The 26644-nt window shown below is 39.5% G+C and overlaps 2 protein-coding genes across 3 annotated transcripts; both read right to left on the bottom strand.

Annotated features, from left to right (window-relative positions):
- Positions 1–8001: 8001 nt before the first annotated feature.
- ND-42 (NADH dehydrogenase (ubiquinone) subunit ND-42) lies at positions 8002–18086 on the bottom strand. The gene is made up of 6 exons (XM_089842489.1): positions 17419–18086; positions 14786–14872; positions 13162–13372; positions 11555–11719; positions 10217–10331; positions 8002–8194 (listed from the first exon to the last, which is right to left on the bottom strand). The coding sequence occupies exons 1-6, from the start codon at positions 17975–17977 to the stop codon at positions 8072–8074; spliced, it is 1260 nt and encodes a 419-aa protein (XP_089698615.1). The 5' UTR covers positions 17978–18086; the 3' UTR covers positions 8002–8071.
- A 974-nt stretch (positions 18087–19060) lies between these two features.
- On the bottom strand, positions 19061–21490 carry LOC149661096 (uncharacterized). Of its 2 annotated transcripts, XM_089843854.1 has the most exons (3): positions 21206–21490; positions 20985–21052; positions 19061–20334 (listed from the first exon to the last, which is right to left on the bottom strand). In XM_089843854.1, the coding sequence occupies exons 1-3, from the start codon at positions 21390–21392 to the stop codon at positions 19915–19917; spliced, it is 675 nt and encodes a 224-aa protein (XP_089699980.1). In that variant the 5' UTR covers positions 21393–21490; the 3' UTR covers positions 19061–19914. The 2 variants fall into 2 exon arrangements, with proteins under 2 accessions (XP_089699980.1, XP_089699979.1); XM_089843853.1 differs by having other exon boundaries at positions 20985–21490.
- Positions 21491–26644: the final 5154 nt, after the last annotated feature.

Here is a 26644-nt window from a genome sequence, read left to right as displayed (position 1 = left end):
TCTCGATTTTGTCTGCGCACTCGGATTAACTGAAGAAAACGAGCAGGTGAATAGCTGCGGGAATGTTCTCGATTTAGTCATCACGAACCGTAATGACCTGAATATTAACTTGGATTCAATCCCCCTGGTTGCAGTTGATGTTTTCCACCCTCCTCTTGTTATATCTTTACTTATACTTCAAGAACATTGCACATTACAAGAAGACGCACAAGAAAGCCACAAATACAATTTCAAAAAGGGTAACTACAATGAACTCTACAAAATACTTCGAGAAAGTGACTGGTCTAATCTGTTGAACACGACAAATCCCAACACGGCCGTCGAGATGCTTCAGAGGGAAGTGATAAAAGCCTTAGACGCAACCATACCCAAGCATGGAAAACGCTCTTGCAAATATCCGATCTGGTTCTCAAAAGACCTAAGAGACGGGCTAAAGAGAAAACACTATTTTCACAAGAAGTACAAGCGTTCAGCATCACCGGCGGACCTAGAAAAATATAGAGAACTAAGAACCTCAACTCATTAGCTGTTAAAAGTGGATAGGCAGCAATTTGGCGCTGATATCGTGAACGTGCTAAGTAACAAACCGGAAAAGCTCTGGAATTACGTCAATGAGCGAAGAAAACCAACTGACAAGAGTAAACTTATAATCACTTCAGATAACAAAGAAACTATCACGGACAACAATGAAATTGCAAGAGAGTTTCGGAACTTACTGGTATCACTAGGTGAACAAGGCGAGCAAAGTCCAGTTAATACGGACGCCACTGAACTGGACACGGATGACTGGAAGTGCAAGGGGAATGGTCTACCTTTCACAAACCTAAGTCTAACAGAAAGCGACGTCCTGGAGGCGATAAAGAAACTCCCCCCAAAGAAGTCTGCAGGGTTTGATACAATCCCAGGATATATAATTAAGGGCTGCTCGGAAGTCTTCGCGCCTATCCTTCAACATATTTACAACATATCACTTCGCAGCGGGATATTCCCAGAAAAGTGGAAAACATCTATTCTAATACCTATCTTTAAAAAAGGAGATAAAACACAAATCAACAATTACAGGCCGATATCCCTAATATCAGTTTTCTCCAAAGTCTTCGAAATAATCGTGCATAAATACGTCTGCAACTGGTTTAAGCCTATGCTCGCCGCCGATCAACATGGTTTCACAACTAAAAGGCCAACGATCACTAATCTAGTATCGTTCTTGAATTACGTCGCGCCAAGAATTGAGAACAGAAAACAGGTCGACACAATCTTTATGGACTTAAGCAAAGCGTTCGACCGCATGGAACATGACATACTCAAAATTAAACTAATAAAGTACGGCATGGACGTAAACCTACTAAACTGGCTTTCAAGCTACTTAGAAAGAAGGAAGAACATAATCAAGATCAATAACGAAGTCACCAACGTCACATTTTACTCTACCAGAGGTGTTCCGCAGGGATCTGCACTCGGTCCACTGTTATTCGCTATTTACATTAATGACCTACTTAGCCCAATAAAGGGCACCCTACAGGAGAGACACATAAAGGCCTATGCGGACGATAACAAATTATACCGTGAAGTAAGATATACAGGGTGTTTCTGATAAGTCTGCCATAAATCAAGGGGCGTGTTCTTTGGGTCAAACTGAGTGGAAAGTGTCAAAGAACATGGGGTGTACAAGAATTTGCAACGAAGATATGGCCCCCCAAACATTGGCCCCTAAAACAAGAAAATATTCGAAAATGTAGACTAAAACAAATTCAGCCTTATCAACTTGTTTAGAAATAATGAGACAATTTCAATAGTTTCCCTCTAACATCGTTATTGAACTTTCACCTGGCAGAAGTGTATTAAATGAGTAGAAGTATGCCTACTCTAGTAAAGTAAATTCAAAGTATCATGGTACCTTTCGGTTGGTATTACTTTTATTCTTAACAAGTTAACATGGACGTTACAGGTATTGTTCAAAATGTCCACCAACGGCGTTAAGACAAACATGAACCCGTCTTTCGAAAGATTCTTGGACATGTTGGAAGATTCCTGGCATGTTCCTGATTGTTTGACAACCTTCAATAATTCGTCTTCGCAAGTCTTCCTCATCACGGACTTCATTCTTGTACACGATGTCTTTGAGATGACCCCAAAGATAGAAATCGCACGGATTTAAATCCGGAGATCTGGCTGGCCACGCAACTGGTCCTCCACGCCCAATCCACCTCAAATTAAACGTAGCATTAAGATGTTCTCTAACTGCACGGCTGAAATGTGGGGGTGCCCCGTCGTGCATAAACCACATGTCACGAAGTAATGCTAACGGTATGTCCTCGAGTAGTTCAGGTAAAGTGTCTCTTAAGAACGTGAGATATGCTTCACCATTTAGTCTGGGTGGAAGAAAATGCGGACCTAGTAAATGATTACCGACAATGCCGCACCATACGTTTAAAGAAAATTGCTGTTGGTGACTTCTAACACTAGTTGCGTGTGGGTTTAATTGGCGCCATTCGTGGTGGTTGTGATAGTTCAGAATTCCATCCCGGGAAAAATGTGCCTCGTCGGTTACTAAAAGGACCCGTGGAAATTGATTGTCCTCTACTCTGGCCAAAAACCACTCGCAAAAGTCGATGCGTCTTGGATAATCTGCCGGGTTAAGAGCTTGCACCTTTTGAATATGATACGGGTGAAACTGATGTCCGCGGAGAATTCGCCAGACCAAAACGTGATTAACATGTAATTGTCGTCCAACTTGTCTGGTACTTGTCGAGGGGTCCTCATCGAACATGGCAAGGACGTCTTCCTCGATTTCCTCCTTGTCTTCTGGAATGTCTCGCTCTCGAACGTTGTTGGGTTGTACTTGTCCGATGTCCCTCAAGCGCCTGTCAACAGCCTCGAACGTACGACGATTTGGTATGCGTCGTTGCGGAAATTGTTCCTGGTATCGCCGCTGTGCTTCCACTGAATTGCCCTGCGCCAGTCCATACATGAGATGCATGTCTGCATATTCTGCATTGGTATACGCCATACTGTACTACCACACGTTCGTTCGAAGTGATACTGTGACGTTATCAACAACATCGCGTTACTTTATAGCAAACCACCGTTTAGTTTTTACGTTTGCGTCATGACTGTCAGCATTGTTTTTTATTCACGTACTTCATTCTTGTACACGATGTCAAAAAAATCTTTGAGATGACCCCAAAGACTTTTTAGCAAACCACCGTTTATTGTTTACGTTTGTGAATAAAAAACAATGCTGACAGTCATGACGCAAACGTAAAAACTAAACGGTGGTTTGCTATAAAGTAACGCGATGTTGTTGATAACGTCACAGTATCACTTTGAACGAACGTGTGGTAGTACAGTATGGCGTATACCAATGCAGAATATGCAGACATGCATCTCATGTATGGACTGGCGCAGGGCAATTCAGTGGAAGCACAGCGGCGATACCAGGAACAATTTCCGCAACGACGCATACCAAATCGTCGTACGTTCGAGGCTGTTGACAGGCGCTTGAGGGACATCGGACAAGTACAACCCAACAACGTTCGAGAGCGAGACATTCCAGAAGACATGGAGGAAATCGAGGAAGACGTCCTTGCCATGTTCGATGAGGACCCCTCGACAAGTACCAGACAAGTTGGACGACAATTACATGTTAATCACGTTTTGGTCTGGCGAATTCTCCGCGGACATCAGTTTCACCCGTATCATATTCAAAAGGTGCAAGCTCTTAACCCGGCAGATTATCCAAGACGCATCGACTTTTGCGAGTGGTTTTTGGCCAGAGTAGAGGACAATCAATTTCCACGGGTCCTTTTAGTAACCGACGAGGCACATTTTTCCCGGGATGGAATTCTGAACTATCACAACCACCACGAATGGCGCCAATTAAACCCACACGCAACTAGTGTTAGAAGTCACCAACAGCAATTTTCTTTAAACGTATGGTGCGGCATTGTCGGTAATCATTTACTAGGTCCGCATTTTCTTCCACCCAGACTAAATGGTGAAGCATATCTCACGTTCTTAAGAGACACTTTACCTGAACTACTCGAGGACATACCGTTAGCATTACTTCGTGACATGTGGTTTATGCACGACGGGGCACCCCCACATTTCAGCCGTGCAGTTAGAGAACATCTTAATGCTACGTTTAATTTGAGGTGGATTGGGCGTGGAGGACCAGTTGCGTGGCCAGCCAGATCTCCGGATTTAAATCCGTGCGATTTCTATCTTTGGGGTCATCTCAAAGACATCGTGTACAAGAATGAAGTCCGTGATGAGGAAGACTTGCGAAGACGAATTATTGAAGGTTGTCAAACAATCAGGAACATGCCAGGAATCTTCCAACATGTCCAAGAATCTTTCGAAAGACGGGTTCATGTTTGTCTTAACGCCGTTGGTGGACATTTTGAACAATACCTGTAACGTCCATGTTAACTTGTTAAGAATAAAAGTAATACCAACCGAAAGGTACCATGATACTTTGAATTTACTTTACTAGAGTAGGCATACTTCTACTCATTTAATACACTTCTGCCAGGTGAAAGTTCAATAACGATGTTAGAGGGAAACTATTGAAATTGTCTCATATTTCTAAACAAGTTGATAAGGCTGAATTTGTTTTAGTCTACATTTTCGAATATTTTCTTGTTTTAGGGGCCAATGTTTGGGGGGCCATATCTTCGTTGCAAATTCTTGTACACCCCATGTTCTTTGACACTTTCCACTCAGTTTGACCCAAAGAACACGCCCCTTGATTTATGGCAGACTTATCAGAAACACCCTGTATAAAAGACTGCGTCTCCTTGAATGACGAATTACAGAATATAAGTGATTGGGGAAAACGCAACGGATTGCCCCTTAACGCCAAGAAAACTTTTATTGTTTCGTTTCACCGAAAAACCAATCCCGTCAAATATGACTACATGGTTGATGGCGAACAGGTACAGAGAGTTGACCAAATTACGGATCTCGGTATGACCTGGGACGCCAAAATGCACCTGATTAAACATATAGATTTGACCGTCTCAAACTGTCTCCGTAGACTCTATGGGATACTCCGTATAGCCCGTAACCTCAAGAGTCCAAAAGTCTTTATCCATCTATATCAATCCGTTGTCCGGGCGAAGCTGGAATATGGGATGGTAATATGGGGCGGCGCAGCAACCTATGGTCAACAAAAGATAGAAAGAATTCAAAGAAAATTTGTCCAATTATACCACACACACTTCGCTCGATATGTCCCCTATAATTACGAGTTCATACTGAAACACAGGTTAAAAATAAATACAATGAATGAACGGCTAAAATTAAATGAAATTATTTTTTTACACGGAATCATTCATAACAATATAGACAGTAATGAACTCTTGGAGAACCTCAACTTTCAAATTAATACAAGGAGATCTAAGGAAACTTTTAAAGCTAAGGTAAAGTCTACGTTAAATACAATTGATAGAGTGCAAAAAACTTATAACATATTCTGTAACGTCATAGACATATTTGATAAAAGGAAAACAAAATTGAAACATAGGCTAAAACACTATTTCCTGAATCGAGAATGAACAAGTGTTATATTTAAATATTGACATTTTAACTCTACCCTACCAGGTTATCGATTTTATTCGATCTTATACATAAAGATTACAATTATTTTTAATTAGTTATTCGCTTATTTTTAATTTTTTTTTGTCACGTTGTATCACATATTTGTGTGTTTAAATCTCTCATGTTTGTATAAAAACATAGTGTATTTTTAATATAACCATACTCTGTATTATTGTAAAAAGTGCTCCAAGCATGTTGTAATGCAGAGTCAATAAAAAGTCTTTGAATTGAATTGAATTATTATTATTATTATTATTAATTACAGAAGAGTACTAGCAAATTATGTGATTATTTGCGATTTTCTCAAGATTTCACTTGATGTCCAGTGATTTATCGGAGATTTCTGATTACCGTTGATTACCCAGAAAAATTTGAACTTTTTTCAATAGAAAAAGTCATTTGGATAGTAAATATACTGTATATTGTAATTTTGCATTTATAGTCATAATTAATAATAATTAGAGGCTTTTTTTATTCGGGAGCTAACACTTTCAGATAAATCTGATTTGCAAAGTGGTCCCTATTATTAATTAATAATTTAAACAAGTAAAATTATGTATTATGTTGATAAGTTTTTGGTAACTTAAAATTTAAATCTAAGAACTTAGTTAAAATAATGATGATTAAAAGGCTTGTTATAATCTCCTGACTTTCAAAGAGTGTTTTTTCTAGATTCCAAGCGTTTGATATCTATATTTAGCGAGTTCCGTAGTGTAATGCCACAATGCTTAACACTGTTTTTACGAAGTGAATTATCGCGTAAAAATTGGTGCAAAATTATATGTTTCAACATCTACACTGCTTGGAAGAAATATTCTCCGAAAATGAGACCAAGCTCGAGCTTGAGGTTACTAAACTGAATGAGCCCGAGCTCAAGGTGAGCCTCAAATTCTATTGATTTTGAGCCCGCGAAAGATATTAGCAAGAGCTTGAGCTCGAGCTTAGCCCATCAAAATTATGTGAATGAACCCGAGTCCGAGGTGAGCTCATTTATTAAAACTAACTGAGCTTGAGCTCACATTGAGCTCTAAGGAAACATTGCTTCAATTTTGAGCTTGCACTGTTCGAAAAAAAGGTGTTTCATGGGTGTTTGGAAATACCTTGGGATGTTTTTATACTCTTTTTAGAGTGTTTTAAACTGAGATGGTGTTTTCTCCGTAAAAAGGTGTTTAACGCGTTGGTAGAAAGTGACTAGAAACACCATAACGGCGAGACCAAATTGTCGCGGACCGCAGTCAGTCAGTCAGGACTGGGTATTTGTGATAAGTCTGGCATAAATTAAGGGGGATGTTGTTTGGAGGATTTTGAGTCGAAAATGTTCTATGACATTTTGCCCTGAGGGACACTGTTTTTAAGTTATGATTTGAGTGTTTTTGGGATGACCTCTTAACTAAATTAGTAATAATTGTCTTTCGTTTTTTTTTATTAAATTTAAACGCTCAAATCATAACTCGAAAACCGTGGCCCTTAGGGCAAAATGTTATAGAACATTTTCAACTCAATATCGCCCAAAGAACACCCCCCTTAATTTATACTTATCCGAAACACCCTGATTGATTGTCTCTGCCGAACGGTATTCACTTAATAATAAACTATGAAAAACCTAAATGATAATATATTAATTATTATATTGTAATAACGTTTTATTTGATAATATAATTTAATAACATTTAAATAGATAATATAATTTAATAACATTTAAATAGATAATATAATTTAATAACATTTAAATAGATAATATAATTTAATAACATTTAAATAGATAATATAATTTAATAATATTTATTTCTTACTGCTCGCCAGAATGCAGAATTTAAACTTTGGGCACTGCTTTGGGTGACGTAGAGATTAAATAGCAGAAAATGCCTTCTTTCTTTCCCCTTTCCGGCTCGCAGCTCTAGACGATCCAATGAAAGCTGGTGGGAACCGGATATACTAGACCCTAAAGGCCCGTTCAGACGACACTCTTTTTCTCGCTACGCTCGCCGTGCTAAGCTCATCAGGTTTTCTGGCTTCACCAGCCTCTAGAAAATACGTGTAGTAGGCTGTAGGCAATTTCACAGGAATTTGAAACTAAAGCCTAGAGGTCCGTGCACTCGAGAGCTAAAAAACTGGCGGATATTTTAAATCCTGAAGTTTTTCGTCTCTTGTCAGCACGAACAAAGCTAGGTTAAATAGAGACCTAGCTTTGCGCGTGCTGACAACCGATGTTGTAACAGAGTATACACAGAGTAAGCTGTCGTTCGAGATAGGGAGTTGCCTATCCTATAGCGTGAAAACAAATTTCCTCACGCGCATTCTTTATCCACGCAGTCATTTAATTTGCGTTACTGTAGCTAAATTGCCATCGGACCCATTCTTGCCACAGTGTTTTCGTAAAGTAAATGATTTCAAATCACAAATTTCTAATATAATTTATTAATTCCACGCTAATTTACATTTTTGAAACTGTTAGACACAATTCAACATTTTACGGTTTATATAAAGCAATCCGGTACTTTTGTTCATCCCAATAATTGACTTTGCTGTTAAATAATATACCACCATCGCCCTTGGACTTGTTGAAACCTTTCGAATATCGGAACTCTGGAATCTGTTTATTACGAAGCAAATTTAAGATAAATTAAGGTTAATTTCTAAGGCTGGGCGGTTACACGTCTACAACGTATAATTCGATCAAATATCGAGACGAATAACCGTTTCTCGGTATTCGTTTAAACCCGTTTTTTATTATTCGAACGAATATCGAACACCGACTTTACTATTTGATAAAGATTCGACAACCGATTCCGCAAAGGGCCAAGGCCTTTGAATAGTTCTTCCGCTTCAGAATAGTCAATTCTCATTGGCTAGTTCTCTATTAATGATGTCATTCAAATTGGCACGTGGCTATTGGTGCAATTTAGGGTGAGGTAAAGTTTTACTTTCAAGTTCAACTTTAGACTGACGACGACATTAGTAGGACTTGATATTCGAGTATTCGCCCACGTTAGGCCCGAGTATTCGCCCATAATAAGGCCCGAGTATTCGCCCATAATAGGGCCCGAGTATTCGACCATAATAGGGCCCGAGTATTCGACCATAATAGGGCCCGAGTATTCGCCCATAATAGGGCCCGAGTATTCGCCCATAATAGGGCCCGAGTATTCGACCATAATTGGGCTCGAGTATTCGACCATAATAGGGCCCGAGTATTCGACCATAATTGGGCTCGAGTATTCGCCATAATTGGGCTCGAGTATTCGCCATAATTAGGCTCGAGTATTCGGCCATAATTGGGCCCGAGTATTCGGCCATAATTAGGCCCGAGTATTCGCCCATAATTGGGCTCGAGTATTCGACCATAATAGGGCCCGAGTATTCGACCATAATTGGGCTCGAGTATTCGCCATAATTGGGCTCGAGTATTCGCCCATAATTGGGCTCGAGTATTCGCCATAATTAGGCTCGAGTATTCGGCCATAATTAGGCCCGAGTATTCGCCCATAATTGGGCTCGAGTATTCGACCATAATAGGGCCCGAGTATTCGACCATAATTGGGCTCGAGTATTCGCCATAATTGGGCCCGAGTATTCGCCCATAATTGGGCTCGAGTATTCGCCCATAATAGGGCCCGAGTATTCGACCATAATTGGGCTCGAGTATTCGCCATAATTGGGCTCGAGTATTCGCCATAATTAGGCTCGAGTATTCGGCCATAATTAGGCCCGAGTATTCGCCCATAATTGGGCTCGAGTATTCGACCATAATAGGGCCCGAGTATTCGACCATAATTGGGCTCGAGTATTCGCCATAATTGGGCTCGAGTATTCGCCATAATTAGGCTCGAGTATTCGGCCATAATTAGGCCCGAGTATTCGGCCATAATTAGGCCCGAGTATTCGCCCATAATAGGGCCCGAGTATTCGCCCATAATAGGGCCCGAGTATTCGCCCATAATAGGGCCCGAGTATTCGCCCATAATTAGGCCCGAGTATTCGCCCATAATTGGGCCCGAGTATTCGCCCATAATAGGGCCCGAGTATTCGCCCATAATAGGGCCCGAGTATTCGCCCATAATAGGGCCCGAGTATTCGCCCATAATAGGGCCCGAGTATTCGCCAATATTAGGCTTAAGCATGGCGCGGCTCCAGTGGATCCCCTACAAGTTGACTTTCCTCCTGAGCTCCGGGGTTGGCTTGGCAAAGGCTTGTGGGCGGGATTTATACATGCACGCATAAATCCCGCCCACAAATGCCTCTAGCCTTTGCCAAGCAAAACTATAGTTCGTAAGGAAAGTAAACTTTTATGGGATCCACTGAGCCGCGCTATGCTTTAAGTATTCGCGAATAATGGGCCTAAAAATTCGATAAGACTATTGTAACATGGCTGCCAGATTCTTTGGAGTCAAAACTTTTATGGCCCTCGGGAGAAGCTCCTTTTAAATATCCCATTGAGGGTTACACTATATTTCGTTAAGCCTTATTATTCGATATTCGATTCAAAAATCATTCTTCATCTCGATATTCATTAAGACATTTTTTTGAGTATTTGATATTCTTCTCGATAGTAAAAAAGTGGTACTAGCCCAGCCTTTGTAATTTCATAAAAAAAGCAATAAATTTGAAATATTACTCGAGTCAAGATATTCTCCATTAAGACTTGATCTTCTCCCGAAATCATACATTCAGGGCAGTGTAACGGGACGACTTCTAATTGCAACAATAGGTCATGTTTCATGTTCGTGAACCTGTTAAATGCCCATTTTAAAGTTAAAGCTGCAATTTTTAAAGCAAATTTTGCCTCCTTTAGCACCCCTAGCATCCTGGCTAATCTTTTACACACCAATTTTACTTTGCAGGAACTATAGGGTTGTACTGAGAAGGGAGAAGTTATAGGGACGTGATGTCCGCTAGGATATAACTTGGATGAGACTGTAATGGATTGGAATATAGCATACATCTAACACGGGCGGCGGGTACCTCACCTCGTGACAGAAGGGGGGGGGCTGTAGGATATAAGACCCAATTAACTATATCACGCGCTTGTGGCGCCATCCCGGTGCAACCAAGGGAACTAAAAGAAAAGGCGGGAAATTTGACTGATTTCAAGAATACGTGTATTTATACATTTCTTATCTAGGCTTCGAGATGGAGACAACATCGCGTGATAAACTTGGTAACTGTCCGTCCGTCCCGATGTTTTCAAAAGTGTCCCACATACCCCAATAGGCAAGTTAACGCAAAGGCCACTCTAGTGGTACTTTTCTCAACTCAATGATTCATAACTCGTTCATGAGGGCTTTACTAAAACTAGCATTTACTAACATAAGTGGGCCTATCAACTCCACCCCTCGACTATGGGAGCATCTAATAATATGTGCATCGGTAAAAAGAATGTGCGTGAGGTTGAAATTTGTTTTCACGCCATAGGATAGGCAACTCCCTATCTCGAACGACAGCTTATTCCGTATATACTCTGTAACAACATCGGTTGTCAGCACGCGCAAACCTAGGTCTCTATGTAACCTTGTGTAATTGCCTACAGCCTACTACATGTATTTGAAACTAAAGCTTAGAGGTCCGTGCACTCGAGCTAAAATAACTGGTGGATATTTTAAATCCTGAAATTTCTCATCTCTTGTCAGCACGCACAAAGCTAGGTTACATAGAGACCTAGGTTTGCGCGTGCTGTCAACCGATGCTGTGACAGAGTATATACAGAATGAGCTGTCGTTCGAGATAGGGAGTTGCCTATCCTATAGCGTAAAAACAAATTTCCTCACGAGCATTCTTTATCCATGCTACCACTGCAATCTCGCGAAACCAATGACTAGGTGTCCACTTCCCCTCCATTTGAAGTCTTTGTAACCTGGCGTCACGTGGTGCTTGTGATGTATTTCAAAAAATCTTAACCCACCCACCCGCCGATGCGTTCTTCGCAGCCCCTTTAAGAAATCAAAAGCAAACTTACTCCCGCCTCATAGTGTTCCATTCCCAATTATCGCTAACACGCCATTGTTTTAATTTCAAGTCATATTGATCGTAGTTATCAAAATCAATCTTTTCAATGTCGTCAATTACAGCTTCAATATCTCCGTAATTCGACCAATCCAACATCAAAATCTCGGAGTGATTACTATAATAAAGATAATTAAATTAAGATTCAGTTTAATTAACGAGTTAAAGACAGCGTGGAAGGGTTTTAAAAAAGTTGACTTTTTAGCGTTATAATAAACTAGCTGTAATAAGAACTTCCATCAAAATGATATAAAGAATGGGTAGATTTTACTGATGACGAATATTTTTGTAGCATCCTAGGAGCGAAGGCACTCGGCGTTGCCCGTCAGCCCGTCGGGATGCATTTTTTATTACTTTTCACGCGGACATTATTCCATAAAGAAGGGTTTTTAAAGTTTTTGGCCGCCGTTTAAAAAGATGGCAACAAATCGAACCCGAAATACCATTCAGCCCGTCTATAGGTTAAAGGAAACCAGTGTACTAAATATTTGTGGAATTGGTTGAAACGCGCGGACTTCGTTGTATAGAGAAGTTTTTTTACATTTCTGGTCGCCATTTTTTAAGATGGCGGCGGATTGGAAAAATCTTTCTTAGTACGCGCCTACTACTTATGAGTAACGTTCCTGCTAATTTTCAGCCTTCTAGGGCAAGCTATTTGGGCTGGGCGTTGATTATCAATAAGTCTGTCAATCAGTCAGGACTTAGATTTATATAGATATAGAAAACAATCTCTCTAAACTAGATGTGTGCGAGTCCTAATTTTTAGGTTGCGAGCAGTGGAAAACTGGACTCACCGCCGAGTCCTCGAGTCCAATTTCCCAAGACTCTCGAGTCCAGCGCGTCCTCAAAAAAGTCAAAAATTGTTAATCGAGTCCAAAAAAATATATACCAAGCCTAATTTAAAAATAATCCTTTTAATTACTAAAAATTGGTAACTAATGCTAAACGCGTTATCGAGTGGCCTATGTTACTGAAGAAATGGACTAGCGTGACAAAAATAAGACTAGTTTTAGTTCAAATTAGAAAAAAAGACTAGCATAGGGGAAAAATGGACTTGTCGAGTAGTTTTACTAGCCTTTCGGAGGACTCGGGAGTACCCGCAAATTTCTAAGAAAACAGGTTGCGAGTCCGAGTACGAGTAAGAGTATTCGCACAGGCCTACTTTTAACCTCTTTTCCAAATCCTTGACTTATACAGGGTAAAATCAGCATGTTTGAACCGTTGCCCACGTTAATCAAGGCCTGTGCGCGGTAGTTTCGAAGGGGGGGGGACTTTTAAGAAACGCGACTTCTTATTTTCTCCCTATTTTACCGCGAGATGGCATTGTGAGCTGGACCAAAACGCGGGCGAAAATGAGTATTTAAAATTCCAAGCGCGAGATCAGAAAATGAACATTTCAAATAATTCAAGTCCAGCTAATAGCGCGCGCCTCTGGTGAGAGAATTTGGCAATTTAAATTCCCAAACGAAAAATAAAAATCGGCGCCGCGCACAGGCCTTGATTAACGTAGGCAATGTTTGAACTCTTCATTCTCCCTTTAATTAATATAATTTTAATTACCCAATGTCTCTCAAGAAATTATGTTTATATTGATGTTCAATTTCGCTCAAATATTCCTTTGTCAATACTTTCGAGTTCTTTTCATGGGGCAGGTTACGTTTCTGGATTCTCTCCATACAAATATCAGCGGGAACATCCAAATAAATGACCAAATGTGGAGGCAAAAGATCAATCATAGTGTTTTTCTTCACTTCATTGTAATAATCCTTGGCTAAAATTTAATAACGTTAAATTAATTACGTATCATGGATAAAGAATGGGCGTGAGGGAATTTGTTTTCACGCTATAGGATAGGCAACTCCCTATCTCGAACGACAGCTTATTCTGTATATACTCTGTTATAACATCGGTTGTCAGCACGCGCAAATATATTTCTCTATGTAACGTAGCTTTGTACGTGCTGTCAAGAGACTAAAAACTTCAGGATCTTCAGGATTTAAAATATCCGCGAGTTTTTTAGCTCGAGTGCATGGACCTCTAGGCTTTATTGTCAAATACGCGTAGTAGGCTGTAGGCAATTTCACACGTATTTGAAACCACACGCACAAAGCTAGGTTACATGGAGACCTAGTTTTGAGCGTGCTGGCAAACTCTGTTGTAAGTTTTGTAACCATGGATTAACTAACGCTAGGGATTGTTCACTAAACGTGTTTCCCATGTAATGCTATGGTCAACTACATGTCCGAATTATTCCTTGATTCCCCTCTTCATTCCCCCAATTTATTGGACCAAATTGGATGTAGATATAGCGCCATCTCTAGGCAAAATAAATCATTTTTGCCCAATTTAGGCAGGATTTCAATTTTGACGTCATAGAACACGTGATATTTGGTCCACTTTTCTTATAACTCCCTGATAGGGATAGTAGCTGCTGATAGGGGCGTTTGGAACATGCATGCTTCATCTTTTGGGGGGAACGAACTATCCCTAGCGTTAGTTAATCCATGTTGTAACAGAGTATATACAGAACAGGGTTGGCACAGATTTTTCATTTTGAAATTCCCTGACTTTTGCAGGTTTTCCTTGAATACTAAGGCCAATTTCCCTGACCAATTATCAAACTTACACCAACAGAAAAATAAGAATGGAGCCTTTAAAAATTCCATATTTATCATCAGCTTTGTAGTTTGTACTTATAATTATGCTAATTTTATGACAGTTTTTAATTGAAACTACTATTTAGAAATTAATAAAACTTTATTAGGAACTATCAGAAGCAGATAATGTAGGCCTTTAGGACATTATCACTGTCCTGTATTTGAGCTGGTGCGTCTAGTTGTCCGTGACTTTCCAAATTCCCTGACTTTTTACACCCTTTATCAAATTCCCTGACTTTTTACACCCTTTATCAAATTCCCTGACTTTTTACACCCTTTATCAAATTCCCTGACTTTTTACACCCTTTTTCAAATTCCCTGACTTTGCCAGGATTTCCAGGTACTGTGGCAACCCTGCAGAATAAGCTGTCGTTCGAGATAGGGAGTTGCCTATCCTATAGCGTAAAAACAAATTTCGCGCATTCTTTATCCATGTTAGTAATTGCAAGTGTTGCTAGCAGACGACGCGGTACCGTCGCGCCCTCTGTTCGCAACAAAATAAATAAAATTAATAAATTTAAACACACCAGCGGGACTGATATAGTTCATTTTACGCATCGCTTCCATGAAAACAAAATCGCTAAAAACGGAACGTTCCAAAACAACTCCATTACCTACATTAAAAAAAAAAAAAAAAAAGAGTTAACCTGATTAAGTAATTCATTTCCCTTTGGCTGGTTCTATTTATTTGAGCTGTTTAAGAACAAATTTTGGGCCTAAATGAGTACTATTTTAGCCCAAAATTTGGGCCTAAATAGTCGAAGTCTGTTTTTTTTTGCCAAAAATATAGGATTTTATAGGACAGTTTGAAAAATGTAGGATTTTATAGGACAGTTTGAAAAATGTAGGATTTTATAGTACAGTTTGAAAAATGTAGGATTTTGTAGTACAGTTTGAAAAATGTAGGATTTTATAGGACAGTTTGAAAAATGTAGGATTTTATAGGACAGTTTGAAAATTATAGGATTTTATATTAAGGTTGGAAAATATAGGATTTTATATTAAGGTTGGAAAAATATAGGATTTTATATTAAGGTTTGAAAAATGTTGGATTTTATAGTACAGTTTGAAAAATATAGGATTTTATATTAAGGTTTGAAAAATGTAGGATTTTATAGGACAGTTTGAAAATTATAGGATTTTAAATAAGGTTTGAAAAATGTAGGATTTTATATTAAGGTTTGAAAAATATAGGATTTTATATTAAGGTTTGAAAAATATAGGATTTTATATTAAGGTTTGAAAAATATAGGATTTTATAGGGCAGTTTGAAAAATATAGGATTTTATAGGAAAATTATGAAAAATGTAGGATTTTATAGGAAAATTATGAAAAATGTAGGATTTTACAGGAAAATTATGAAAAATGTAGGATTTTATAGGAAAATTATGAAAAATGTAGGATTTTATAGGAAAATTATGAAAAATGTAGGATTTTATAGGAAAATTATGAAAAATGTAGGATTTTATAGAAAAATTATGAAAAATGTAGGATTTTATAGAAAAATTATGAAAAATGTAGGATTTTATAGGAAAATTATGAAAAATGTAGGATTTTAAAGGACTTATAGTCTGTTGGCCCAACAGTACTAGACTAACTTGGCTCACAGAGGGCCTGACAACACAGCACCAAAGTTAAAGCTGAGAGCAGCCATGGAAATAACACAGGTTTACAGGTCCAAAACCACTTTATTAATTACTCAGACTAGTTTTTTTATTCAAAAACCGAGGGTCACGAGTCCTAGGGACTTGTTTATTAATTCTAATTTTTGATAAATATTGAAAGGGGACCAGTTTATTAATTCAAGGTTTTAGTCAAATTTCGACTCCTTCACATTGCAAGGAGTCTTAATCTTATTTCCTAAATATCTCTACTCCTAGTCGTAGTGTCAGGTAGTACTAATAAGTACAGCGTTGCCAGACGTACGATAATTATAGTACAATGCGATAATTCTAAGAGTTTTTTCGAAGTGTACGATAGTTATGACTCTGTACTAGTACGCTAAATTCGATAATTCGGCTTCGGCGTACGATAATTTAGCGGGAAATCTAACTAATCTGGGCACAAAAGGCTCGCTAGAATAAGAAAAAGGTGAAATAGGATGAAATTATTCATGTTTTAAGTCCAAAGGCAAGATGAGAGAAACGTTTGGAGACGTTATTTGTCCATCTCCTTCAGGACCCTTGTAATTTGTACCGATTTTAGTATAAATACAAGGTCAATCAGAACACCACTATTTTGAAGGCGCTCGGAGCGTAGGATAATTTTGGTTGAAAATCGATAATCTTTTGGCTTTCGTACGATAATGTAGTCAAAGATGGCTAAATAAAATTGTTAAAAATGATTTGGGACCATGTAATTTTATATTTATAAATAATTTTAAAGTGGGACCAGTAGTAAAATAAATCGCACAGGGGTAACTGGTCTTAGGGACTAGTTTGAATATTGTTGATGTCGGGGTCGCTGGTCCCGAGGACTAGTTGAAAAAAAAAACCTTATTTCCATGGCTGGCTGAGAGAAGGGGACGAATTTTCTCTAACTCCCTTAACAAAAACTATCTACATAAAATTATGGGTTGCGTTTGATAAGTTTCCTCAATGACTTTGATGTCCTTTCATTAATTAGTCTTAATCCACCTTATTCCCTTTCGCCGGAACTTTGATGTCCTTTCATTAATTAGTCTTAATCCACCTTATTCCCTTTCGCCGGAAGTTAGGCTTAGCTCAGGATTCATGGCGGTGAGCAGGCTGGGAAATAAGGATATTTTTTAAACTAGTCCTTTGGACCAGTGACCCCCTAGTGTCTGAAATAATTTACTGGTCTCCGGACTGGTCCCAGCCTTTGCTCTCCAATAGATTTGCAATTAATAAACTGGTCCCGAGGACCAGTAACCCCCACTTCTTGAATTAAAAAACTAGTCCAAGCAATTAATAAACTGGTTTTGGACCAGAGGAAGTGTGCTATTTCCCAGCCTGGCGGTGAGTATTAGTAATGGGAAGAAATTCGTCTGTCGTCTGCTACAAAGGCAAAAATATGTACTGTAGCGGACGACAGACAAATTTCTTCCCCTTACTCACCCCCCATGAATCCTGAGCTAAGCCTAACTTCCGGCGAAAGGGAATAAGGCCAATTGGGTTTAAATCTTATGGCTTTACGTTACCAGTATTTAAAAGATGCGCCAATGCATCGATATACTGCTCGTATCTCAAAGAATACATCAAAATTTGAAAGTTAGCGACTTGTAGATTATGAGGATCTCGATAGAAACGTTCCAAATCGCAAGTTTTCAAACTCTCAGGTAGCATATGATCTAGAGATCGAACGTCGAACCCACTCTCGGTGATATAAGAATCGGAAGCTTTCACTTCGGGGAAATACTCCATATCAAGCTCTTCCGCTAACTTCTTGGCTAACGTTGATTTTCCCGATGCGATATTGCCATCAACAACGAGTAACCTGGTATTATCATCAAACCTGGACATCGTATCGTCGATGTAACCATGCAGGAAGGTGTATTTTTTCTCCTTATAAGGCCAGGGTGCCGGTTTTTTAACGGATCTATCCCGAAAATGCCGACTTTGAATACAACTTATGTTGCGACTTTGATTACAAACTACATTTCCATCAACAATTTTACTGATTTTTAAACCACCTGATAAAGCTGGTTGATTTTTTGTTAGCCCTTGACGTAAAGTAACTCGCGCAACTTGTAAAATCATGGTTTAATTTATTGAAATTTAACCACAATTAACGCATTTGAATGATTAAAATCCCTTACTACTAAGGTCACGACACGACCTTCTTCTTTGAAAACACAGAAACAGGCCGGAAATAAGCCAGATTTAATCCACGTTATTCCCCAGGATGGGAAATAAGGATTTTTTTTTTAAATTAAACATCAGATCAGTCTGGGAAATAAGGATATTTTTTAAAATATTCGTTGGGGCCAATGACCTACCCCCTAGCCTCCGAAATAATAAACTGGTCCTGAGGACCAGTAACACACACTTCTCTTTTCCAGACTGCCAGCCAGGGTGGGAAGGATTTTTTTATAACTGGACCTTGGCCCAGCAACCCCCCCCCTGGTCTGGAATAAATAAACTGGTCCATTACCATTGACCAGGGTGCGTCGTCTGCTAAACTAAAATAGTTGAGATTCTGGACTCTGGTTACCCTTGAATTTTCTAAGTGGTCCCGTGGACCACTGACCCCCCTCCAATTTAATTTTTAAACTGGTCCAGGCAATTTTTAAACTGGTCATTTCCCCTGTGCCACCGCCTTATTTCCCACGCTGCTGCCAGCACAGAGAAAGGAAGGTGTTAACACCTTCCTTTCTCTATGCTGCCAGCGACCCTCCTGGCCTGGAATAAACTGGTCCATGACCATTGACCAAGGCACGTCGTCTGCTAAGCTAATGAGTGGGTATTTAAAATATTTGATATGTCTGGACTCTGGTTATCCTTGAATTTTCTAAGTGGTCCCGTGGACCACTGAACCTCGTCCGATTTAATTTTTAAACTGGTCATTTGCCCTGTGCCACCGCCTTATTTCCCACGCTCGTTCAGTAGGACCAACACGGCTACAGTGCTGACTCAGCGCTTAGCTCTGCTGAACGCGGCCCCTATCGCGGCAAAATTAGCCCACTCGATCACGCGCAACACGACGCAAGCTGCTCGCGCTATAGAAGCCCGTCCAAAGAATTCGATTTACATGTATAAGCGCGACCTTTAAAGAAATTCAAAGGAACCCAAAATTAACATTATGTTCTATGGGAGGAGGCAGGTTTTTTTTTAATCAGATCCTTTTTCCTATTGATCGAAATGACATGAAATTTTAATGAGACTTGTGTTTTGATGTGTTTTATTATTCTAAAAAGGATTCAAGCTTCTAGAGTGGATAGTTTTTTTTATAAAAATTATTTTCAAAGTCAAAATAATTAGCTTTATCCAAATGATAAATTTAGTACTTTCACCCCCTTTCCAAGATTAAACATATTCCTTACACATGACACTAAAAATCATATAATTAAACAAAATTATACTCCCTAAGCCTAAAACACACCCATTTTGGGGAAGTTTGGAACTTTGGAAGAGCCCTCGTATTTCTACCAAGTAAACTTTACTATGTATTAAACGCAATTTTAGTAGAAGAGTATAAAAAACATGATTAAGAAACTAACTGAAAAAGGTTGGGGAAAAGTATCATGATGCCATTAAAAAACAATATATGCCCCAAGGCATATTAACGCTTTTTGCAGTGTGATATTGTCTTTAACAAAACCCTAAATAAGGGATATTCACACCGGCAACGTCAGTTCCATTCCCGCTACCAATAAGCAAAGGCGTGGAAAAGTATAGGAAAAATATCGATAGCTAAACGACAATCGTAGTGGCGAAGACCTTGAGTATCCGCATCCCACACCGGCGTCGTCAGTTCGAGTCCCGCTACCTCCGAAAGACCGCATTTTCTCGTCGAAAATATGATAGAATTTAGTATAGATGTCGCTAGTGCGGTGGAGAATCAAATTCCGGCGAGCTCTGCCGCGTAATTTAAATTCACGAAAATGTACGCGAACGCGAAACAGCCAGCCTGCCTGCATGCCAGCCAGCCTGCTTCCAGGGGTCTCCGTATAAAGCTTTTGCTATGCGCAAAAAGCTTAAAAACCAAGATTTAGTGGAGATATAGTCATGGATGAAGGATGCGCGTGAAAAACATTCGTCGCTCTAATTAACTCGTTTTCTAACTCCTTAACCTTTTCTTTAAGGGTTCTATTTTCTTGCTCATAGTCCATATATTCAGACTGACATCCAATCGACCGAACTTCTTTCCACGAACCAGGCAGTTGTACTTGAGTCCCTATTTCTTTCATACTGGAATTTTCAAAATCTTCCATGGCATCAGAAATTGTTTTCGCCGCAACTGGTTCGTTCACTGCTATATCTGAGGTTTCAGAAGGAATCTTACTACTTCCTTCAAAACTAATTTCCCGACTAATGTAATTTTGATGAAACTGCAGAGATAACTTGAGCCTCTTTCTTAAAGTTAAATCATTCAAAACCGCGTCATATTCATCATCCTAAAAAAGTACAATGTTTGATAACATGCGGCCCACTTAAGTTGAACCACAGCCCACTCGATAACGCAAGTTGCACGCGCTATAGAAGCCCGCTCAATCGACCCTAAAAATGAGAATAACATAGGTTCATTTAAAATTCAAACCCGTCTGGTTTTAACATGGGCGTCTATGGGAGGGGACCAGTTTTATCAACCTTTTTGGCCCAAATAGTGCATCCACTGGTTCAAATCTCTTGAATTTTTAATGAGACGTGTATTGAAAGGTTTGATATTATCCTGTAAAATTTAAAGTCTTCAGCTATAATAGTTTTTTTTTATAAAAAATAAAAATCATCACATAGTAGAGAAATTGATAGTAGAGAAATCCTTCAATTTCTCTACTATGTGATGATTTTTATTTTTTATAAAAAAAACTATTATAGCTGAAGACTTTAAATTTTACAGGATAATATCAAACCTTTCAATACACGTCTCATTAAAAATTCAAGAGATTTGAACCAGTGGATGCACTATTTGGGCCAATTCAACAGGTTTGAATTTTAGACCGAACCTATTTCTCATTCTTAGGGTCGATTGAGCGGGCTTCTATAGCACGTGCAGCCAGCGTGATCAAGTGGGCTATGGTTGAACCTATTTACTATTGAAACTTACCCTTTTTTGGGCTCTTCTTTCAACCCGAGCACTTCTTTCACTTGCTAACTTTACTTTTGACGCCGAAACTTTTAGTTTTTTCGGAAAATTTAAGGTTGGAATCCAATCCGGATCGGCGCGATCCCACCCAGGGCAACCAGACAAAAAATGCAACCCACAGATTTTTAAATTCTCGTAAGCCTTGGCCTTCAAATTTGTTGTGTAAAATTTCAATATTCTACCCCAAATTTTACGTCTGGCAACTGGGATTCGATAAAATTTCACTCCGGATGTACCATTCCTACTTTTACAACCGTTTATGCAGCACGAAACCATTTCAATACAATTATTTTGAAAAATAAACTGGAATCTTATGGGAAAATCAATGGTTACAAAATACAACTGCCCCCAAACATCGTTCCTGCGCATGCTCACTTTTTTTTGCTCCGTTTATTGTCGAGCTAGGGCTGGGGCCAGCCATACAGCTCCAAAAGAGAAGGTACAAAAGTAACATTAAGTTAGGTACAGAAATACCCCAGTAACACGAGTGTTCCGCGTTCGAGTCGGTTCGAGGTAGATTCATCGGTTTATGGTCTAGTCGGTAGTTACGACTAAAATCCGACTCTTATCCAACTTCAGTTGCCAACTCCGCTTTGCAGTCGGCCGTGAGAACAATAAAATAGAGTTGGCGATAGTTGTATTTTAAGTCGGTTGGTGTAAGGAAGGATTAGGTCGGCTGCTCAACTCCTTACCAACTAACATGGGTTTTTATCAAATTAACAACAAGGGTCGAGAGGTCGGCATATCCGACTACCTACCGATCAATGCTAAACATTTCAAATTTCGTTATAATGAAGCTTCCGCGTTTGAGTCGGTTCGAGGTAGATTCGTCGGTTTATAGTCTAGTTGGCACTTACAACGGAAATCCGACTCTTATCCAACTTCAGTTGCTAACTTCGCTTTGCAGTTGGCCTTGAGAACAATAGAATAGAGTAGTCTGATAGTTACATTTTAAGTCGGTTAATGTAATGAAGGATTATGTTGGCTGCTCGACTCCTTGCCAACTAAAATGCGTTTTTATCAAAGTGCACTAGTGTATCAACGGTTTAAGATTATCTTAAATATTAAAATAAATATAATTAATATTTTGAATTTTCTTCGATAACTATTAACCTTATTGCGCGTTACATCGTTTAAAAAATAACTATTGAACATTCTTGAGAGACTAGACTAATATTGACGTTTGAAATGAAGCATACGCTTATTGTTGTCTTACTCAAATCGGTACATAAGGTTTCGAATCTTAGTAATGGATAAGAACAGCACAATTGCGTGAACCACTGGTGGAAAATGCACCATTGGGAGGCTAGAAGTTTCTTGTAACCCTAGCAGATCGCCGCGTACATCTTAACCTTAACGATGATGAAGGAGAAGAAGCCAGTAAGTACAGACTTTTGTCCATGTGGGATGGACAAAAGACCAGATGAAAGTGGTGTTTAGAAGACAGTAACTACAACCCTTAAAGCCGACCACAAATAAGCTTTAAATCCGACCAAAAGTAAGCCAAAAGCCGACCATAAACAATCCATAAAGCCGACCATAAACAAGTCGTAAAGCCGACCATAAACAAGTCGTAAAGCCGACCATAAACAAGTCGTAAAGCCGACCATAAACAAGTCGTAAAGCCGACCATAAACAAGTCGTAAAGCCGACCATAAACAAGTCGTAAAGCCGACCATAAACAAGTCGTAAAGCCTACCATAATGAAGTCGTAAAGCCGACCACAAACAAGCCATAAAGCCGACCACAAACAAGCCATAAATCCGACAAATAACAGTCGATAAAGCCGACCGCAATTAGATTAATAATCCGACCATAACCAAATAACAAAGCCGACTTCTTGTTTGATAAGGTAAGAGCTGGTCACGCTTACATTTTAGAGTCGGTTAAAGTGCTGGCAAAATTTCCATGACTGGAAGTCGGGCCGACGCTTAAACGGATAGGACATTTCGACGGTCGAAATGAAAGTTTACCGACGCTTTTACGTCAGTGTTGGTTGGACTTCGAACCGACTACGTCGGTCCAACGTCGATTTTGTTACAGGGGTAGTGGTGGAATTACAAATAAAATATACAATATTTTTTTTTATCAATAGGCACTTTCAATGGTATATAACCATTGAACAGAATTCCATTGGAACGAAATTCCATTGGACCGAAATAAAAAATAAGTTGTTCTAATTGACCGAAGCTAGCCGGCTGTTCCCAATGGACCTAATTCCCATTGAGCAGACTTCCCATTCCTGTTGGACAGAAGTCTCGTTGGAGCGAATTTCCCATTGGCGCGATTTCGCATTTTATCGTATTCCCATTGAGCAGACTTCCCATTCCTGTTGGACAGAAGTCTCGTTGGAGCGAATTTCCCATTGGTGCGATTTCGCATTTTAGAATTAATTAAGGTCGTTGAAAAATAAACATGGGCCTTTTCCAAAATATTCTTATTTTCTAGGTTGGCCTAGGGTTAGCTTAGGTTAGGTTTGGTTAGGTTAGGTTAGGTTTGGTTAGGTTAGGTTAGGTTAGGTTAGGTTAGGTTAGGTTAGGGTTAGGTTAGGTTAGGGTTAGGTTAGGTTAGGTTAGGTTTGGTTAGGTTAGGTTAGGTTTGGTTAGGTTTGGTTAGGTTTGGTTAGGTTTGGTTAGGTTTGCTTAGGTTAGGTTTTTTTAGGTTAGGTTTGCTTAGGTTAGGTTTGCTTAGGTTAGGTTAGGTTAGGTTAGGTTAGGTTAGGCTAGGTTAGGTTTGGTTAGGTTTGGTTAGGTTAGGTTAGGTTAGGTTAGGCTAGGTTAGGTTTGGTTAGGTTTGGTTAGGTTAGGTTAGGTTAGGTTTGCTTAGGTTAGGTTAGGTTAGGTTTGCTTAGGTTAGGTTAGGTTAGGTTAGGTTAGGTTTGGTTAGGTTTGGTTAGGCTTGGTTAGGTTAGGTTAGGTTAGGTTTGCTTAGGTTAGGTTTGCTTAGGTTAGGTTTGCTTAGGTTAGGTTTGCTTAGGTTAGGTTAGGTTAGGTTAGGTTAGGTTAGGTTAGGTTTGGTTAGGTTTGGTTAGGTTTGGTTAGGTTAGGTTGGGTTTGGTTAGGTTAGGTTTGGTTAGGTTAGGTTAGGTTAGGTTAGGTTAGGTTAGTTTAGGTTTGGTTTGGTTTGGTTAGGTTTGGTTTGGTTTGGTTAGTTTTGGTTAGTTTTGGTTAGGTTTGGTTAGGTTTGGTTAGGTTCGGTGTGTGGAATCGGATATAGACGAGTTCATTTATTCCATAAATAAGCCGGAATCGTCGTTAACAGCAGCTTCAAGCTTGGGCCAAAAAGCGACGCCAGTCATCGTTCACTACCTCTAGCGTTGGCTCTTGGCAGAACGAGAATGGCTGCTTGCCCCATGTACGGTTGGAGTCTCTTCTTGTACTTAATGATTTCATTCACATGACCAATCTGTCGAATGGGATTTCCGACCGAAGGGGATTTCTGTCGAATGGGACTTTCGGCCGAATGGGATTTCTGTCGAATGGGATTTCCGACCGAATGGGATTTCTGTCGAATGGGATTTCTGTCATATGGGATTTTCGGCCGAATGGGATTTCTGTCGAATGGGATTTTCGGCCGAATGGGATTTCTGTCGAATGAAATTCTGCCCAACGGATTCTATCCAATGGGATATAAGCCTTTCAATAGGAACTTTAGTACTAGGGTTAATGGGAGATATCACAGGGTTATATTATTATAACAATTTAGTAGAGACATAAGGTTCTTAATTAAATGTTAAGATAGGCTCGAAGTTTCAACTTAAAATGATTTATCGAGCGAGTTGATACCAAGTCCTCAGGGAGGGCATTCCAGAGCGGAACTGTACGACGGAAGAAGGAGTCATGCGAGAGATTAGTGCGCGAATGATTTATAAATAACCTGCGACTATGTCCCCGAGTACCCATAGTGTTGGCATGGACAGTGAAAAATGTCTGGGAAGGTTGACTGAGAACCTTGAAAAGGCTAATAAGGTCGAGGTATTTACGACGAGTTGCAAGGGGTTTCAACCCAAGGGCATTTAAACGGGTTGGGCGAGGTGTATCTCGCAGGGATAGCGGAATACGGCTAGCCCGTCCAAGCACGTCCTCAAGTAATTGAATATCCCGATTAGAGCTAGGGTTCCAGACCTGACTTCCGAACTCAAGAACTGGGCGTACATAACATTGAAACAACCGGGTTAAGAGATACTCAGAGATTTTGGGGAAGTTAGCTTTGATTACTGACAACAGCCCGTTGGCTCTTCCACAGGAACGCAAAATGTGATTGTGGAACGAGAGGTTGTGATTAACTGTCAGGCCTAAATCGCGACATTCATTAACCCGTTTTATATATATGGCCATTGAGGTAATAGGGGGAGGGAGCACTAAGATCAGCAGGACGACGCTGCAAGGTGAGGACCAGAGACTTATCACAATCACTTCTCGAAATTTTTCCCCCCTTTTCACCCCCGCTCTACCGGTGTAAAGGTCTATAGGATGTGCAACTCCTTATACTAAAAAGTAGAGAAGTCGATACTAACGCCGCCTGGCTATCAGCACTGGAAAGCCTCGCGTGAAAAATAAAATTTACGGGGACTGAGAATTTCGTCTCTCATGCGCCGAGTCTCCTTCTTATAGGTGCTCACAGGTCACAGATTGGACTCTCGCTTAAACGGGTATAGTTCTGCATGTAAGAACTGCTCTCGCTACAAGAGATTTCGTTCCCTCAAGGCGGAACCGTGCTATAAATATAGCACTAATCGGTAATGATAAAAATAATAATCAAAAATTATATAAACAGTAAAACCATATTAGTCAAAATGTAGCTATCCATAGTATTTTCTTCGTCATCGGTTTAGCCTTTCGTTTGTACGAAAAATACTACCATTTTTAGTAATATTTTACTAAACAAGTTTGTAAAGACAAAAATATTAGCCACATCGTAACGTACGTAAATTAGAACAAGATACCTTTAACAGTGATTACCCCCTCGATGGTCGAGTTACCTTTAACAGTGCTAAAATGATTACGCACTTAACGCTCTATTAATACACGCACAGAAAGTTTTTGTTTACAATATAGACTTATGCCGACGCATAATTTTCGCATCTTATAAGTTTCTAGCACGAACTTATGGCCAGAAGTTTGAAAGAGAAAGAATTCGGTAAAACACCCAATGATTGTAATATCCCGGTGCCTTCAGACCATTCTAAAAAGAACGTCAGTAAATACTTGCTTTTGCTTTCAAAATTTCCCTCGATTTCTTTGAATGTTGAAAGAGGGGAGCGGTCAAATTTTTATTGTCGACGGGTGAGAGGAATTTTTAAGGGAGAGTATATGGTTTAACCTAACTATCATAATTCCCTTCCTTTTAAGTAGACGAACGAAAAATATCAACTTCACCACAATTCTCTCCCTTTCACTTTCCCTTCAATGACGAACGAAAAATTTTATACTGCAAAAGGCGCTACTGTGACACCCCTACTACTACTACAACAACAACAGGGCAGGTCAAACTAAGAATCTTATCGTAGATGTACATCATACGATGTGGCTAAAAAAATTCCCACCATCGAACTTCGAAGTCGGCCTTGTAAATAGGAATGATCCAATATGGCATGTCTCTCTTACCCTATTTTGCAATAG

Source organism: Phalangium opilio, unplaced genomic scaffold, assembly GCF_054372755.1.
Source record: "Phalangium opilio isolate 3A_F unplaced genomic scaffold, DU_Popi_V2 ptg000070l_1, whole genome shotgun sequence".
In the NCBI taxonomy this organism is placed as follows: Eukaryota; Metazoa; Arthropoda; class Arachnida; order Opiliones; family Phalangiidae; genus Phalangium; species Phalangium opilio.
The sequence above is the reverse complement of the archived record's forward strand: the minus strand, read 5'-3'. Positions and strand labels throughout refer to the sequence as shown.

Excerpts from the sequence above, each read along its gene's own strand:
- ND-42 (XM_089842489.1), bottom strand. The coding sequence starts at position 17,977 with ATGATTTTACAAGTTGCGCGAGTTACTTTACGTCAAGGGCTAACAAAA. Across the intron at positions 13,373-14,785 it reads GAACTATATCAGTCCCGCTG|CCAAGGATTATTACAATGAA; the intron begins GTGTGTTTAAAT and ends ATTAAATTTTAG. Across the intron at positions 8,195-10,216 it reads TGGAGAATATCTTGACTCGA|ATTCCAGAGTTCCGATATTC; the intron begins GTAATATTTCAA and ends CGTAATAAACAG.
- LOC149661096 (XM_089843853.1), bottom strand. The coding sequence starts at position 21,392 with ATGCGCAGGAACGATGTTTGGGGGCAGTTGTATTTTGTAACCATTGAT. Across the intron at positions 20,335-20,984 it reads AAAGAAGAGCCCAAAAAAGG|GATGATGAATATGACGCGGT; the intron begins GTAAGTTTCAAT and ends GTACTTTTTTAG.